This window comes from Epinephelus moara, chromosome 7 (genome assembly GCF_006386435.1).
Source record: "Epinephelus moara isolate mb chromosome 7, YSFRI_EMoa_1.0, whole genome shotgun sequence".
NCBI classification, from domain to species: Eukaryota; Metazoa; Chordata; class Actinopteri; order Perciformes; family Serranidae; genus Epinephelus; species Epinephelus moara.
This window is the reverse complement of record NC_065512.1, coordinates 7,192,943-7,210,348: the sequence shown is the minus strand read 5'-3', so window position 1 is coordinate 7,210,348 and position 17,406 is coordinate 7,192,943. Positions and strand designations below refer to the sequence as shown.

Here is a 17,406-nt window from a genome sequence, read left to right as displayed (position 1 = left end):
GCGGTGGGAACCATTTGCGACCGCATGCCTTTGCTGACATCAGCCCCATTTGAACCCTGGACCTACCACATGGAAGACAAGTGCTGGAGGCCTCCAGCAATTATCTACAGATAATTGTTTAAATACACCTCTAATTTAAGATATCAAACATTATCTCATCTTGAATTGAAGCAGAAATCAGACAAAAGATCTGCAAACAAGCAACAGTCTGTATGCACACACCAAATAAAACAAATAATTACCAGTGGAATATGCACACATTGGGTGTGAACCATATTAGTAGACCTGATTTGCTGCTCATCTTAAACCTTCTTGTAATGTAATCTTCACACAAGGTTAACCAGTAGTCTATGCAGAGAGGCCTGGGTGCAAAAACATACAAAATGTTGCACAAAAAAACACAATAAAAGTATGATCTACTGTAAAGAGGAAGCTCAGACAGCACTGCATATTAAAATGATATATCGTAAATGGGAAAAAACAAATATAGAGGAGCATGATATTAATATAGTAGTTGGTTAGAAAACTGAACAGTAAAGATACAGTACAAAATGAACAACAAGCCAACATTAATGCAACAAGAATATAATAAAGAAGAAAAGGAATATGAGGTGTGTCCCCAGCTGTTTTATTGTTCTATTCATTTTGTCATGAGAGGGTTTTATTATTCAGTGTGTCCTCAGTCTTTCTCAGTATTTATCACGTTAATGTAAATAGTAACTACTGCCTTCAGTAAGACTCGTACCTGCCAGTCGAAGCCTCCTATCACTGAGGTTTGGGGCGAGGCAGGAGGTTCGTCTGCGTTCTCCAACTCTGATCCTGAGCCCGGGGTGAGGATGACCATCAGCCTCTTGCTCTGCTTCATGCAGTCCTCCACCAGCTCCAGACGGTCTGTGGGGTCACACAGAACAAGGTCATATAGTGACTGAAAAACGGTTCATCAGAACAAACCACGGTGCTGGACAGGATCTTTTCAGAGAAGTTCACCATGTCGGTTCTTTACTTTGATTAAGCTGTTTTTATTTAATCACATTTGATGGCTGTCAGACTAAATGAATAAACTAAATCCACCATCTTGAACATTTCTGCTCAGTTGGGGCTACACTTTGGTGAAAGTTGCAAAGTCGTTGCACCTACGACTGATCTGATGTGAATCTTTAAAGTTTTAAATTTAGACAGTCGCTGTAGCTCCGCCATCAGCACTATTAGAGCCAAATTTTAGTTTAGGATATCTGGCACAGCTCTGGACCTTTGTGCAAAGTTTGGTTTATTTTCATGAATGAGAAGGCAGATTTCATTACAGGAAGAATAACAATAACAAGAGCGTCCAGACCCTAATAATGCAAACCATGTGAGCAGCATTATGTGACTAAGCCTCCATCACATGCAACACTCCAGATGGTGTTTTGAAGTTTGCCTCTCCAGTGTTTTTTTTATCCATACTTGTGTCCAAAATTTAAATCAAACAAAGACAAAAATTAAATTCTGACCTTCCCCGGGTATGTCGTCCCTCCCATGGATGAAGAGTCGATATCCGCACTTTTCCTCGAGGACGGACGGCAGTATCTTTGAGATGAACTGACAGAGTGCGTCCTCAGTGTCCTTGTCCATGCTCTGCATTTGGTAAACCACGTAGGCATCGTACATCCTCATATCTGGAAAATACAAGCAAATTCATGAAAGCCTAAATGTTTACTCTTTACGAAAGTTAAAGACAACTCCAGATTCACTTTGGTTTGGTGTTTTGCCTCAATATATTTGCCTTATTTTGCTGCTGTGACTCTTGAGCCCCGTTTCCACCAAACACTTTCAGTATGGTACCTTTGGAACCAACAGTAACCCTTCAGACATGGTACCTAGACCCTAGTGTTTCCACCACTGACAGTACTCCTAAATATGGGCAGGGTTGTTGTCACTCACTGCTCCGCCCAGCACTCACTGTATTTCCTCCTTTATCAGTCTGCACCTGGTTTATCGTCCACAGAACGAGGCTGCACGCCGACATTTTCAGAACAAAATAGAACAGGCTGCAGTGAGAGTCTCTCTCCATGGGATATTTTAAAATTGCGGGTTTGTGCATTTAGTCCTTCTCAGACAAGCTCAGGGGTTTAGCGTTGCTGGAGCCCACAGGAACAATGCTCCGAGACACTTTTTTTTTTTCTCCAAGTAAGCATTGGGATATGTGTCATCGCTATCGGAATTAATACATACAAACGCTTGAAGATCCACTTATTACTAAAAGTGTGTGTCATATGAAAACCAAAGTAATGGTCAAAGTTGTCACAGTGAAATTTAAGGTGTGCTGGTGGATTCACGTCGTCACCTCATGCATTGAGTAACATTACAAGTTAACGTTCCACCTTAATTGTTGCCGGCAGTCGGCCCAGTGAATGAAGTTATTTTTTCTCAGACTCCAGCTGCTGTGAGAGGCAGCAAAACATCCTTTCATTTTATAGTTACAGTTTACTAATAAAACTCTCCACAGTATGAACAGTGGTTATGTCTTGATCCTGGGTTTGTTTATATTTCCTGTTTGTGCTCCTTGTTTCATGTTATTCATTCATGATTGATCTGTTTCCTGTTTTATTTTGTAGATTCTCTCCTCTTGTGTCGTATCTGGTTTTACTTCCTGTCTTTGTGTGTTTTCCTGCCTGTTTTCTGTCACACCCGTCTCATTAGTCCCTTCCTGTTCCCACAGTCTTCCTTTCACACCTGTTGTGTATTAGTGTTGTTTGCTCCACCCTTGTTGTTAGCCAATCCTCATTTCCTTCCTCTTGCCCATGTCCTCCTCCTCCAGCTGTGTCTCGTTCTTGTGATTAGTTTTCGGTGTATATATACCTGTGTGTTTCCCTTTGTTCCTTGTCAGTTTGTCTGTGTTCCTCTTGTGTTTATTCCCACATTGATTCCTGTGCTCACCTCTGCGTTCTTGGTGTCATTACCTAATCCATTTCCTGACTGGTGTTCTGTTTGGATTTTAGATTTGAGTTTATTGTATTTTCCCGGTTGGTTTTTGTGTTTAGTTGTTGGTGCTGCTTTCTATTTGGACTTTTAGTTGCCTTCCTGTACCAGATGTTTTCTATCAGCTGCTTTAAAGCTCGCTTTTTGTTAAAAAATTCAACCTGTCTGTTAGGCCCAATCCCAATACCCCCCTTGCCCACTTCCCCTTAGCCCTCGAAATGAAGCAACGAGGGGTAGGGGTAGAAATCTTTCCCTAGGAATTGGGACACCACTCACTACGTCAGCGCATCGGTTACGTTCTACGTAACTATTTTAAACAGGAAGTTGTGAGACATCTACATTTCCAACCGGCATCTACAATGGAGTCTCATTCATCCTACCAATCGCGTTTGCCGCATTCATCATGCTTCATTTGATGAACGACAGACGACAGGTTCTGCTAGCTAGCTAACCAGCTAACATTACGAAGCAGCACAGTTATACTAGCTGGTGTGTTATCGTAATGTGAAAAGTTCAACAATTTTGCAGAACAGAACAGATGACAGACGCCAGATAGTGCGAGCGAGCTAGCTAGCTAACAAGCAACCTGACAACGGTAATGTTAGCTATGTATGAACTTTTTTCCCCGTCTCTTGCTTGGTGGTAGCCATGGTGACATCTACCCCTTGCTGGCATCTCAGCATCTGACATCCCTCGCTCCGAAGGGCTAGTTTCATACCCACTACCCCTCGTTATGCCCCCTACCCCTACACGCAAAAAGGAATTGGGACACCACTACCCCTCGCGGGAACGCGCAAATGTAGGGGTAGGGCTAAGGGGGGGTATTGGGACAGGCCCTCAGTCTGCATTTGGGTCCTCCTTGAACTGATACTTGACAGGTTACATGAGTTTCAGCACCAGCCACAACTCAGCCCTGAGCAGAGTGACCATCTATTGACCAAAAATGGGGACAGTACAGAATGGTTCCACATCCACAAATTTTCACAGTGGAAATGGAAATAATGCGTACCGAACTGAATGCCTTGGATGCCTGCTGCTGAAGATCTGGTACCTGGTCACTACCTTTTTGTCAAGCCTCGACCTCACCTGAGCGCTGTGCAAGTACACATCCATACAGTTCCGCAACACAATTATAAGAAGAAAATAGGAAAATACAGGCAGAGAGCAGAATCTCTGTGGAAAAACACCACCACACACTGAGAGTGGGTCACAAGTGATGATTGACAGGGATTACGATTGTTTTTTAGGAAAATCCTGTGTAGTGCTTCTTTAAGTGGCGACAATAGCTGGTTTGTGCATTTAGTCCTTCCAAGGCAAGTTCAGGGGTTTAGTGTTCTAGTGTTTGGTCTGTTCAGGTACTTTTTTTCTTTCTGATGAGATCATTATGACCCAGTGCAGCCTCACCACACCCTGCCTGCTATGCTTTCTGTGAGCCTAAACATGAGTGTGAAGCAAAAGGTTCTTCGGAAAAAAAAGACATTGGGGCTAAAAAAGCATTAGTGTTTGAACTGAATTCAACTTTCCCATTTCCATTTGTGTGGAGCTGTAGCCAACACATACAGGGAAAAAGTTGTGTCACTGTCCAGTTGTCCCAAAAGCAATTCATCACTGGTTACATGATCTGTCTTACCTCACTCATTGCTTATCTGTGAAGTTGATTTATTTCTACTTGTTGTTCTGTAAGAGAGAACAAAGTGTGCAAACTGGATTCATCAAGGTGAGAAGAGAGTAAAGCGTGGCAGTCAGCTTGAAGTGGGGTTGCATAAGTAACTTAACGAGCAATACAAACAAGCAATACCTAACCCTCCATGGTCAACACTGTCACATTAACATTATACCATAGTCTGTATCAATATGAAAGAAAACAGCCTGAGGAACATCTTAGAACATCTCTGCATGTTAACTGACATGCAGCAGGAATCAAACTATGAGACTGACACCTCTAATGTCACATTAAAAGAGTTCTCAATCTATTTAGCACTGCAATCCCTTAACACTGTCAAACTGATGCAGCAGAGCCCGAGATATTGTCTGGTTGGTGAAAAAATTAGCTTAGCATAAAGACTGGAAGCAGTGGGTAACGGCGAGTCGGCTCTGTCCCAAGTACACTCTTAAGCCCAGGTCAGATTTACGATGAGATGTGTTGAACCTTGCAACTACTTGCAGTTTAAAGTTTAAAATTAAATCTGTTGTTTCACACCAAAGCAGCTGGACGAGATGGCATATCGTTTCAGCCTCGGACGCAGCCTGCCGCAGCGCTTCTAAAAATCCTTCGACTTCTAAACCCTCCACAGATTAGAAAAGTTCTTACCTTTTTTGTAGCTGCTTAGTGGGATGCAGCGTCTGAAGAAGAGAGCGAGGTCGATGGCGAAGCATTTGACCAGCACGGCAGCAAACACACCAAAAAGCAACACACACACGCCTCCGATGACGAGTGGAATTATTGACTCTGGGAAATAAACAGGAAATTAGAGAAAAGAAAAGACGATGTGTGTGTGTCGGTCACTTAAAGATATGGAGGGCAATATTCTACATGTTTTGATCTTGTCAATACATTTCATAAAAACACTGAAATAAACAATGGATTACTTCAATAAACAAGTACTGTCTGTGTGGCCAAAGCCTGATAGACTCATACTCATCCACGATCCTGTCACTGACCTCTCCGCTTAAGAGTTATAATGGTAAAGTTATTTGTAGAGAAGCCTACGCCGATGCATTTAAACTCAGTCTTGAAATCTTGAGCAGACACTCTGTCAATGACCAGGGTTGCAGTGGAGATGGTCTTCTGTGAGGGACTCTCTAGGTTTCTGCCAAAGAACACACAGTTTGTTTCAGAAGCCAACATTACCACTGATCACGGAGAACAGAGGAAGGAAATGCACAAAATTAAAATTTAGCCCCTGCCCCTCCCTCGTCGGCTTCACTTTTGGCAGCCGCACACAAATTGAGCGCCCTGCAGAGCAGCATCACGTCTTCCTCATCTGCCTTCATGGACACCCAGGTAACAATAGCGTTGGCCCTAAGCCTCAGCATTGTTTGTAACTGTTGCGGGATTAAAACACTATCAAAATATCTCGATAAAGCCAGTCTAATTTAAGCAATAACCCACTATTAACAACAAGTCAGATAAGATCATCCACCTCCAACTCCAGATTCTGTTTCACCAACTGCCCAGTACAAGGAGAGAAAGATGCCTAATTGCTTTCCCACTTATATGTGTCATTTTGTAATAAAGTTAAGTCTCCCAAGCTGCATCTCTGATAATGAATTTAACAAAAACGACATGCAGTTTGGGGCTGCGCTGCGTAAAGGATGCTCTTTTATGTTCTCTGGGATTCTAAAACAATATCTAAAGCTTCTTTAGAAGATAATTATAAGAATTAGTGCGTGACTATTTTAAAAAGAAAGGAGGAGAGGAGAGTTAGGACAAGAGACAAACAAGCTGAGAAGAATCAGCATGATCTTTTCTTAATCATAGCCAAGTGCTTTTTTTCCATCCAAACCCAACCCCCCGTTAACCATTATATCCAGGATGTCAAACTAACTCAGCAGCAACAACAGGTTATAAAGACACTAGCCCTTTTTAGATAGGAATCGTGCAAATTTGCAGGAAAGCCCAATCAGTCTTTTTTCAGCATTGGCAGTATNCTTTACAGAGTTTGTCAGGTTTGTGTTTCCCTCTTGCTACTAGCTGCTCGCTAATTCCTGCTATCAGCTGTTTCCTGTTTATCCACTGCCAGTGGGTCGCACGTGCGGCATCATCATCAGCTCCTCCCGTTGCGGAAGGCCGCCTCAGTCTGTTTAAACTAAAAGGGTTTCGCCAATATGACTACCCTATGAGGCGGAAAATTGGGCACCTCGGATCAACTCGCCAATCTGGCTCTGTGTGTCTAAATTCTCGCAGCTTGCCGGCAAAACGGCCCAACATTCGCCGAAACTCTGGCAGTGTAAAAGGGGCTAAAGATAGTTAGGCTACTAACTATAGGCTACAGATCACAGTGTAAAAGTGAACCATCACATCACTGCTGATCGCCACAGAAGACAATGAATATAAAGGGAAACTTTGCTGATATTGAACCAGCTGTGTGGCATCACAGTGTGTGCAGATGAACCGTGTTTGGCTTCACTGTTACAATCATTAAAAAGCAAAAGCAGCATGTGTATACATTCAGTAGGCTATATCTTCAGTAGCTAGCTAGCTAACCCTACACTTTTCAGGGTTTGATTTTGGTTTTGGAACAGGGAAGAAACGTATATCTTTTTCCCAATGCTATGTCATGATTGGCCAGTCTGCGTCTAGCAAAGGGTCAATTACATTTTGTACTGACAGTTTTCACACATCTTATCTTGTTTTGTTGTGTGATTTTTTCTTGAATCAGTGCAGTTCTGCTTAAATCAGCCTTACTCTTTTAAGGTTTGACTGTATCCATCGAGCTCCTGGACAGAGACTCCATTAACCTCCCACATGGCCTTGCAGTGAGATTTCACATTTATCCCACAGTAAACTGAGCAGTTCAGCTTGATCCCAGCGCCTGGAAGAAAGTTTGAATATCATATTAGAAATCAGAAAAGACTGTTTTAAAACTTGACTGAATACAGTTTAGTCATCCCCTGACTGTTCATGTCGTGTCACCAGCAGGTCAAAGTTTTCACTTATCCAGCGGAAAGATCTGGTGATGATGAAATCTGCTGACTGTAGTGACCTTTAAGTGAAATGTCTCAACAGCTATCAGAAAGGTTGACATTAAATTTTGGTACAGACCAGTAGCAGTTCTAGCCCTAGGCGCAAAACAAAAAAAAACACAGAATTAGGCAACAACTACAACAACTACTTTATTATTTGGCTTCTAAACTGAGAACCACAAGGACATCCAAAATAACTGTCACAACATCAGGAGGAAAACTAAATTGTCCTTCATCATAGAAATGAAAAGCACACTAAAGAGATTCCACTTCTTGCACTTAAAACAGGAAACACAATATATAAAGGATAAGAAAGGATAAGAAAATACACACAATTCTGCACAAGGTACATCCATGCCACAGGTACAACAAGAAAGAAAATATAATACAAATAAAATGGAGAATAAACACACTGAATATTTACACTATTTACACAATTTATACTACTGCACTGATCAGAAGAACACACTTGCAGCTAAAGTCCTCAATGATGTCACTGTAAGAGATCTGTTCCCCTAGCGCATGATTAATGCTAATTATTCCAAGGCCAGTGAGACATTCCTGGAACATGCTCTGCCTGAGCCACAGTGACTGGTAGAGTAAGGGCGATTCTGTGTGCAGTCCAAAAGTTGGGGAAGATGTCTGAGAGATCCTTCTCATGTATGAAGTGGAGCAAGTCAAGGAGGCTGGTGGTCTCTGCGGGCAGGTCAGGGAAGTTCTTCATTTCCTGAACAAGCTCTTGACTGTCCAAATCACAGTGCTCCTTGAACTGCAATGTGTTTCCAAGAGAGTCACATTGTTCAGCCAGCTCCTTGTCAGGGGAATCAGTTGAAAACACCAAATTTCTCTCCCACATTTACTAATGTTGAAAATCTGTCTTCAGTGGAAGAGGTGGCTGCATCAACCACAACACTGAAAAATGTGACCTCCATCTTCTTCAGAGCATTGCTAAAAGGCTCACCGCAGGACTCATAGGAGAAACGGCGCTTTGTGGCCCTCAGCCTTTTTTGTTGAAGTACAGCCTCCACATTCATATCCTCACACAGGTCCTTGGCTGCCAACTGTGTGGACACAAAGCCACTAGCTGTACTGTTTAAGACTTTGCTCAGTCTTTTTCAAAAGATTGAGTGCCTATTCCACATGACATGCTGAATGTGGCATAGAATCTTTGGTGTGATGTCTCACCTCAATCAAGGCCTCTCTAACTGCAGCTCTCTGGTACCTCAAAGGCTCGACGCTTTTGATTTTGCTTTCCCACCTCGTGTCTGACCACATCTTCAAAGTGATGGACATGGTCGACAATGCATCACTCAACCACATCAAATCAATATTTTTACACCTATCAAATAACTTTTGGCGCAACTCGTGATTCAAGGGACAAAAAAACACAAAATGGAACTCATTCTCAATATCAGTGTTACAGTAAGTACAAATTCATGTGTGTGTCCCTTTGGTTTTACTCTCTGTTCCCTTTCTAAGGTTGGTGGTTTATGTGGGTCCATAAATGCAGGACGGGCAGAGCTCTTCATGATTTTGTTTTTCCTCAGCAACATTTTGTGGAGTTCGAGTCACAGGGTTGATAACTGATCCACTGATCCAATCAGACCTGATCAGATCGATGGAAGAGAGGAGCAGCTGCTGCAGAGGCATGTAAAAGCAATGTTCTGCTGCTCCATCTGTGCCGAGAGTATGCTCTGTGCTCCGAGAACAGTGCAATGAATAACTGAACAATTTATATTTATATTCCAACAGCTGACCAACTAAACGGTCCTGCTCTAAACATAGAAAATCAATATGTGGCTCTTAAAGGATCTCTATTGGTAGTTACCCAAGTGTGAATTGTTTGGGCACAATTCTAACAATTCACAGATGTCTTACTGAAAAACAGCACTTAAACAATGATCAGTAACTTGCAGGTGAGGTGTAAGTGGCTTAGTCAATACAGGAAATGTATTCGCAGTGTTCTGACAGCACTGTGGTGTTATGAGGTGAAGTTTTCTAACCTTCATCAGCAAGCTGCTCCTTGTTGGTTGGAGAAATGAAGTCCAACGGACGGTGGCTCCCTAGCCCTGCAGGCAAGTAAAATCAAAATACAACAATGAGTGCTTCTTTTCGTTCTTTCCTGTAGGACACATGACAACAATTACATTCCAGTGCTATGACTCTAATCAATTATAATCAATTATATTATTTCACCTGATACCCAAAAAATTGTACCAGCTCTTTAGCCTATGACACAACAAAGATTTTATGAGCTGTAATTTGAGAAATGTTGCATGCATCACATGGTCTCAAGTATATTATACAAATGCATTTACGGCATCTCCAATTCCACTCTAAGTAGTTAAACTGCGTATGATCTGGGTTCAAAGTCAGGCGCAAGGGGCAAAGGGGTTGCACAAGTCTCTTAATTAATCATAAGTGTGTTTTTGTCGTAAAATGAATTCAACCAACCAAAGTGTCATCTTCTATTTCCTTTAAAAGCCAGGTGCACCTACACCTGGTGCACTGCTATTTACATGGTGAACTCAGCAAATTGGAGAAGCAAGCACTTTTCTGCTGATAGTAACGCAGTAAAAGCAGTTACGTCACTGCGGCAAATATTGACAGACATTTAAGCAGCAAAACTTAAAAACCGCAGTTATAAACTTGACAGAGAACAGAACTAAACTTTTAGCCTCTGAAACAATCAGTGAAAATAGACTGCAAATGTGCACAGCATCTCTCTTAATGTGGAGTCGGACAGCAGCTCTGCAGCTCTGCTCTGATCTCTGCTATGTTCACATTTTCAGGAATGTAACTGATAACAACAGCTGGACTGGAGTGTGGAATGGGTAATTTTATTTTACTTGATTTTTAATTAGATTTTTAACTTCTGTCTATCTATGCTGGTTTAAACTTTTATGTCTATGTCAATACCACTGTGTTGTTGTTGATGAAGGGAAGTGTGGTTGTCGTTTTTTTGTCTTTTATGAGCTGCTGGACAGTTGAATTTCCCTTCGGGGATCAATAAAGTTATTTCTATTCTATATTTTTCACAATAATAATGTATTTTTTTTATTCACCCACAACACATCTGCATGTCCCTGTGTGTGTGCAACAAGCAGAGTTTACACATGCTGTGAGCATGTCAACACATCTTACTATCTGACACGATGCGCTCTTTGAATAGCAGGAAAATACTGCTTCAGACCAGGTTATTGTTGCTCAATGGCACAATTGCTTTCTATTTGCTCAAAATGGCAGCAAACCATACACATCCTACGTAAGGTAATCTCTGCATAACCCACGTATTTGGGGCTGCAATCATGTGACCAATACCCTGACCAGAGTAAAGAAGGATGTGATCATGTAAGCAGGAAGGTTGTGACAGTTGATGGGTCAAAAAACACAGGACTTCTCCCAGGAGCGAGGTGTCTGAAACTTGAATTGACTAATTTTAATGTATGACATCATCATGTTTCTTTTCCTAAACCTAACCACAGTAACTTTTTTTTGCCTATCTCTGTTATCTCTGTAACTTTATGTTAACTACATACTACATGTTAACTTTGTGGGGTGCTAATTCGTAGGATATATGCACTGCTGTGTGTGCATTTTTGCAGGATATTTTATGAACTGTTGTATGAAGATATATTGCAGCACAGCAGAATTAATGGTTACACGTTCACTAACTGCTATATGCACTGACGGACAGCTGAAAGGCAATGCAACTACTTAGATTTGGAAAAAAAGGTGAACTAACTATATAGTCAGTGGCTGCAAATCTTTGAACTGAACTTAACAAAATGATTTGAATCAGCAAATCTGGCATTTAAGCTTACACTTAACCTGGCAAAAAGAGAATTAGGGAAGGGAAGCAGAAAGAGTTAAAGAAGCAACAAGTGCAAAGATTCAAAGATTTATTGTTATCTGCACAGAGATACATGCTACAGTAAACATTGCTGTACATCATAATCTTAGAGAGCATACACAGAACAGTCACTTAGCAAGATCCAAAAATAATAATATTAAGGAAACGCTAGTGCAAGTTGTAGTGTAGTGAGTTTTTACAGTACATTTAGATATGCAATACAGTACATATGAAGGACAATATTACAGGTGCAATGCACTGATTTCTGAACTGAACTGAAGTTCAGGATGCCTGGTGGTGTCCAATGCAACATAAAATATGCATAGAGTATTTCTTAAACAATATAGTGAGGTGTACAGTTTACGTCTTTGTAGCAGCAGCAGTGTGGAGTGTATGTATATGTTTATTTAGATGGGTGAGGGTGGGGTAGATTGTGAGGGGGTGGTGTGATCTCTTATCCTAGACGTTCTGCAAACGTGAGAGGACCATGATGAGTCAGTGCCGAGTGATGCCACGTTTTCCCTTGTTGCGCCTTCTTCACAGGTAGGATTTTGCAGTTCAGCTTTTGGTCTTCACTGATATGAACATCACAGGAATTAAAATTTAAATACATTACAGTCAGTGGCACATAAAAGCAATTCACTACTCATAACTAACATAACTCTGGTTCTGGGGACTGCCTCCTGTTACTTCTGTTCTATGCGGTGCTGTGTAAGAAATATATAATCATTTAATTTAATGAAACACAGCTGCAAACAGAAAAGCCTTTAGCTGTGAATTAAAGGTCTAGTGTGAAGGATTAAGTGACATTGGGAACTGGGAATCCTGACATCCAGGGCGCTCTGTCAAGTGCGACTCGGGGCAGCTCGCAAATGTTTGCCTTATTATTGTTGATTTCTTTGTTTCTGTGTCGTGATCGTCAACTTTCTTTTCTCGGAAAGCTACGTGTGTAAGTTGCAGTTATGAACCTGAGGAACTATGTGACGATTTGTGCTGCTTTATGGACTTTATTCTCCTGGCTGGTTTGTGGAGATCAACGCGGTGACAATGGAGGCAGCGGCACTCTGCACCAATTCACTTATAGCCGGGAGATTCTCCTGTCTTTACAACCTTCTGCAAGCAACCCTGAGATCTTTTCCTGACTGTTACGTGGACTGGACAGTGATCAGCTGTCCAGAAAGACACCTTTGAAAAGGATTCGCAGGAAAAGAGGGAAAAGGGGAGGTGTCCAGCGGAGAATCAGGAAAGTTGATCTTGACATCCTTCCTCCCCAACAGTTCTGCTTTCCAATGTGCAGTCCATCCGAAATAAGGTGGACGAATTGGAGGCTTACGCTAAATGCAAGCGGGAGTTTAAGGAGACGTGTCTTTTGGCTCTTACGGAGACATGGCTGGGTGAAGCTGACCGGGATGATGAATTATTCATCAGTGGGTTTGGTTATCCCATTCGGATGGATAGAAGTCCCTCTATCACAAATAAGGCTAAGGGGGGAGGAGTCTGCTTTTATGTGAATGAGAGATACTGCAATACGGTTGTTGTGTGGGAAAAGATCTGCATGACCGACCTCGAATTATTGTCCATCTCCCTCCGCCCCTATTATTTGCCAAGGGAGTTTTCCCAACTCTTTTTTACAATTGTTTATATTCACCCCGGGCCAATGTTACTGCAGCCACGCAGCTGGTTATGGATGTGACACATAAGCTTGACTCTCTCTCTCCTAACATTCCGAAATTCATTCTTGGAGATCTGAATCATTGTCGGTTGGACAAATCATTAAAAACGTATGAGCAATATGTAACATGTGCCACTACACAACGGAATACAGGAAAGCTTCAGCAAACGTCAAGCTTGTCTTGAGTGCACAGACTGCAGTGATTGCCCTCACTTCATTGATAATGAAAATCCTGAGAAAATAATTAAAAATGAGATTCTCCAGCTATCGAGGGTAAACTCGACCCTCTACAGTTTGCTTACCAGGCTGGAAAGGGTGTTGAGGACGCTAAGGTTTTTATTCTTAACACCTTGTACCAACATCTGGAGAAACCTAATGCCCATGCCAGACTGTTGTTTGGAGATTTCTCCTCCGCTTTTAATCACATGCAACCTTGTCTTTTAATCGAGAGACTGATTTCTGATTTTAAACTACCACATCAACTTGTTTTATTGATTTTGGACTTCTTGACCAAAAGACAGCAGAGGGTCATTGTGAATGGTCATTTGTCTGACACTGTTGTAACTAATATTGGTTCACCACAGGGGTGCGTATTGTCACCTCTTCTTTATATCTTATACACTGACAGCTGCAGATCATCTTGTGAAAGCAGCTTCCTTGTTAAGTTTTCAGATGATACTGTGCTGTTGTCTCTCCATCAGGGTGCCCAACACAACCATGGTGTGGCTCTCCCTGCATTTGTAGATTGGTGTAAGGACAACTTTCTAGAGTTAAATGCATCCACAACTAAAGAAATGATGATTGATTTTAGACGTGACAACAAGGCCTTCACTGAGAGTGTCACAGATGGAGAGAAGATTGAAATTGTCAGCTCCTACAAATATCTAGGCACTGTGTTTGACAACCAGCTTAAATGGTATGTTAACACTGAAGCACTGGTCAAACATGGACAGCAGAGGATTCTTCTCCTTCGAATGTTAAATTCTTTTTCTGTCAGTCCAGTGATTCTTTGTCATTTTTATCAGTCTTTCATTGAAAGTCTTTTGACTTATTCTTTTATCTGTTGGTTCAACAACCTGTCACTCAGGGACAAGAACAGCCTGAACAGAGTTGTGAAATTTGTTCCAAGATTATTGGACTTAAGCAGAGAGACCTAGGTTCTCTATGGGAACAACAGGTTCTGAGGAAGTCACATAGCATTCTAAGTTATTCCGGGCATGTTTTAGCAAGTGAATTTTCACTATTGCCTTCAGGGCGTCGTTACACCCAACCTGCTTGTAAGAGTAATCGCTTTTCCAAGTCTTTCATCCCCTCTGCTGTCCGATTGTTAAACACATCCTTATGAATTGTATTGTGTGTATTGTGCATTGGGTACTGTGTACCTTTATGTATTTTATCATCCGGTGCTGGTATTGACTATTTTTATGTAATTCATCATGGCGACTAACAGAATTTGCACACAGCTGTCAATTTTCTTTCTGTGTTCTATGTGTTGTGTGTGTGTGTGTGTGTGTGTGTTGTTGTGCGAGCTGTCAAATGAAATTGCCCTTTAAGGGAAAGTTGTCTTGAATCTTGAATCGCGCCGTAAAAGTTGCAGATTGCAACCAAATTAAACTTTTCTTGTGTGCCAAGTATGTAGAAGAACTACTGTGAACAATGCGGAAATGTGAATGGCCCTGTCTAGAGTCAGTGTTTGGTTGGTCTTTTCTGGGCTGCTGTAAAAAACACGGCAGACTCTGTGGAAAAGGATCTGCCCCATATCACGATATAAAGCCCCGTTTCCACTAAACACTTTTGGTATGGTACCTTTGGAACCAAAAGTAACGCTTCAGACATGGTACCTAGACCCTCAGTCCGTTTAGCATTTCCATCACAAACAGTGCTCTTAAATGTGGGCGGGGTTGTTGTCACTCACTGCTCCGTCCAGCACTCACTGTATTTCCTCCTTTATCAGCCTGCATCACCGACATTTTCAGAGTAAAATAAAACAGGCTGCAGTGAGAGTCTCTCTCCGTGGGATATTTAAAAATAGAGGGTTTGTGCATTTAGTCCTTCTCAGGCAAGCTCAGGGGTTTAGTGTTGCTGTAGCCCACAGGAACGACACTCCGCAATGCTTTTTTTTTTTCTCCGAGTGAGGATTAGAATATCTGCAGTTCACATAATCCGGCTGAAATTAATATGTTTAAACGCTTGAAGAGCCTCTTATGACTAAAAGTGTGTGTCATATAAAAACTTATGGAATGATCAAAGTTGTCACAGTGAAATTTGAGGTGTGCTGATGGATTTACGTCGTCACCTCATGCATTGAGTAACATCACAAGTTAACGTTCCACCTTAAAAGTTGCTGGCAGTCGGCCCAGTGAATGAAGTTATTTTCTCAGACTCCAGCTGCTGTGAGAGGCAGCAAAACATCCTTTCATTTTATAGTTACAGTTTACCAATAAAACTCTCCACAGTATGAACAGTGGTTACATGAGCCTCAAAACCAGACACAACTCAGCCCTGAGCAGAGTGACCGTCCTCTACTGACCAATCAGACTGCAGTGTTCACAGCTCCACCTTTTAGTACCAGATCTGTGTGCTAGGTACCCCAACAGAGGGGGGACCAAACATGGGGACGGTAAGGAACGGTTCCATTGGTACCATCCACAACTTTTCACTGTGGAAACAGAAAAAAGGCGCACCAAGCTGAACTGTACCGTACTGCTCTGTGGAAACAGGGCTTAAATGGTTCATTCTAAGGTAACGTAAACATGATTTTTAGTCCCAGCTTCAATTAATTTTATTTTATTTGATATGTATCATTGTTTAACATTACTCTAAAATATGTTTCTGAAAACATTTGAGGCAAGAAATATACAATGCTGTAACCAGAACAGTTCAAATGTAAACAAAAACACATTGAATTGAACATATTCTAAAAATAATTGATGTTGCTGCTACAGACCATATTTGAGTGTTTGTAAATCGCTGGTAAGTTTTAATATCTGGAACACAGATTAGAAGAAGTTGAATCAGATATTAATTTTGGAGTGGTCACTGATGACAAATGTTATACATATATATACAGTATATATGACAATATTAGCTTGGTAGCATCAGCTAAACCCATGTGCCAAACTGAACCGATGGTGTCAAAAACTATAAATGAATGTTCAATTACTAGGGCCCTATCTTATACCTGGTGTAAAGCTGCGCAACTGTCATTGCTAGTTTCAGACCAACACAGCTGTCGTTTTCATGGCCAGCGCCCATGTTGTGTACGTACTTGTGCCCAGATAGTTTAAACACCTAAATATACGGGTTCACAACATGTACACACTCTGCTTGTTTCACACATAAGGACACACAAATGGGGTTATGGTGAGTGAAATAATACATCATTAATTGCCTTCTGTAAAATGTGAACATAGCAGAGATCAGAGCAGAGCTGCAGAGATGCTGTTCGACTCCCCATTAAGAGAGAAGCCGTGTACATTCACACATGAGGTGCAGCATAGCTTCATTGATTTCAGAAGCTTAAAGTTTAGTTCTGTTTCCTCTGTCAGGTTTATAACTACAGTTTTTAGTGTTGCTGCTTAAATGTCCCTCGATATTTGCTGCAGTCACGTAACTGCTCTTACTGCGTTACTCTCAGCAGAAAAGTGCATGCTTCTCCAATTTGCCGAGTTCTCCATGTGGAGCACCACCAGTGGAGCAGGTGTAGGTGCACCTGGCTTTTAAAGGAAATATAAGACGGTTGGTTGAATTCATTTTACGACCAAAACCCACTTATGATTAATTAAGAGACTTGTGCAACCCCTTTGCACTTTACACTGCACCTAGATCATGTGCTGTTTAACTAGCAAAAGCAGAGTCGGAGCACCCAAAATGCACTTGCACCATGCACTTTGGACTATGCTATAGATCATTTACCTTATATGGGTCCCATGGTATGTTTGAAAATTAGTTCAGGCATAAAGCCTGAGTCACATAATCATTCTTACACTTAGTTTAGATCCTCTGCTCTATGCTAACACTTAATCCTATTGTGAGAAGAGCACTAAGGCTAAATGTGTGGCTAAGTGGGAGTCTCTGAATATACATATGATAATATATAATAAGGGCACTATTTTGAACAATCAGATATAAATTCCTTTGTTTGTGTGGTGGGAGAATGTTAATTTCTTTAAATGTTCACCTTGTCACATTCTGAATTATGTTCGTGTGCTCTACGGAAAGTATAGGCTTAAAGTCT

At 41.5% G+C, this 17,406-nt stretch overlaps 1 protein-coding gene across 3 annotated transcripts in view; it reads right to left on the bottom strand.

Annotated features, from left to right (window-relative positions):
* Positions 1-17,406, bottom strand: part of il1rl1 (interleukin 1 receptor-like 1) — a 331,020-nt gene that overhangs the window by 304,274 nt on the left and 9,340 nt on the right. For all 3 annotated transcript variants that reach the window (XR_007570245.1, XR_007570244.1, XM_050049210.1), the window contains exons 6-11: positions 9,648-9,713; positions 7,367-7,493; positions 5,620-5,768; positions 5,270-5,407; positions 1,491-1,655; positions 746-891 (exon numbers count right to left, since the gene is read on the bottom strand). Coding sequence is in view for 1 of the 3 variants with exons in the window: in XM_050049210.1 (XP_049905167.1) it covers positions 746-891; positions 1,491-1,655; positions 5,270-5,407; positions 5,620-5,768; positions 7,367-7,493; positions 9,648-9,713 (791 nt within the window). In the remaining 2 variants the exon portion in view is untranslated. The remainder of the gene's footprint in view (positions 1-745; positions 892-1,490; positions 1,656-5,269; positions 5,408-5,619; positions 5,769-7,366; positions 7,494-9,647; positions 9,714-17,406) is intronic.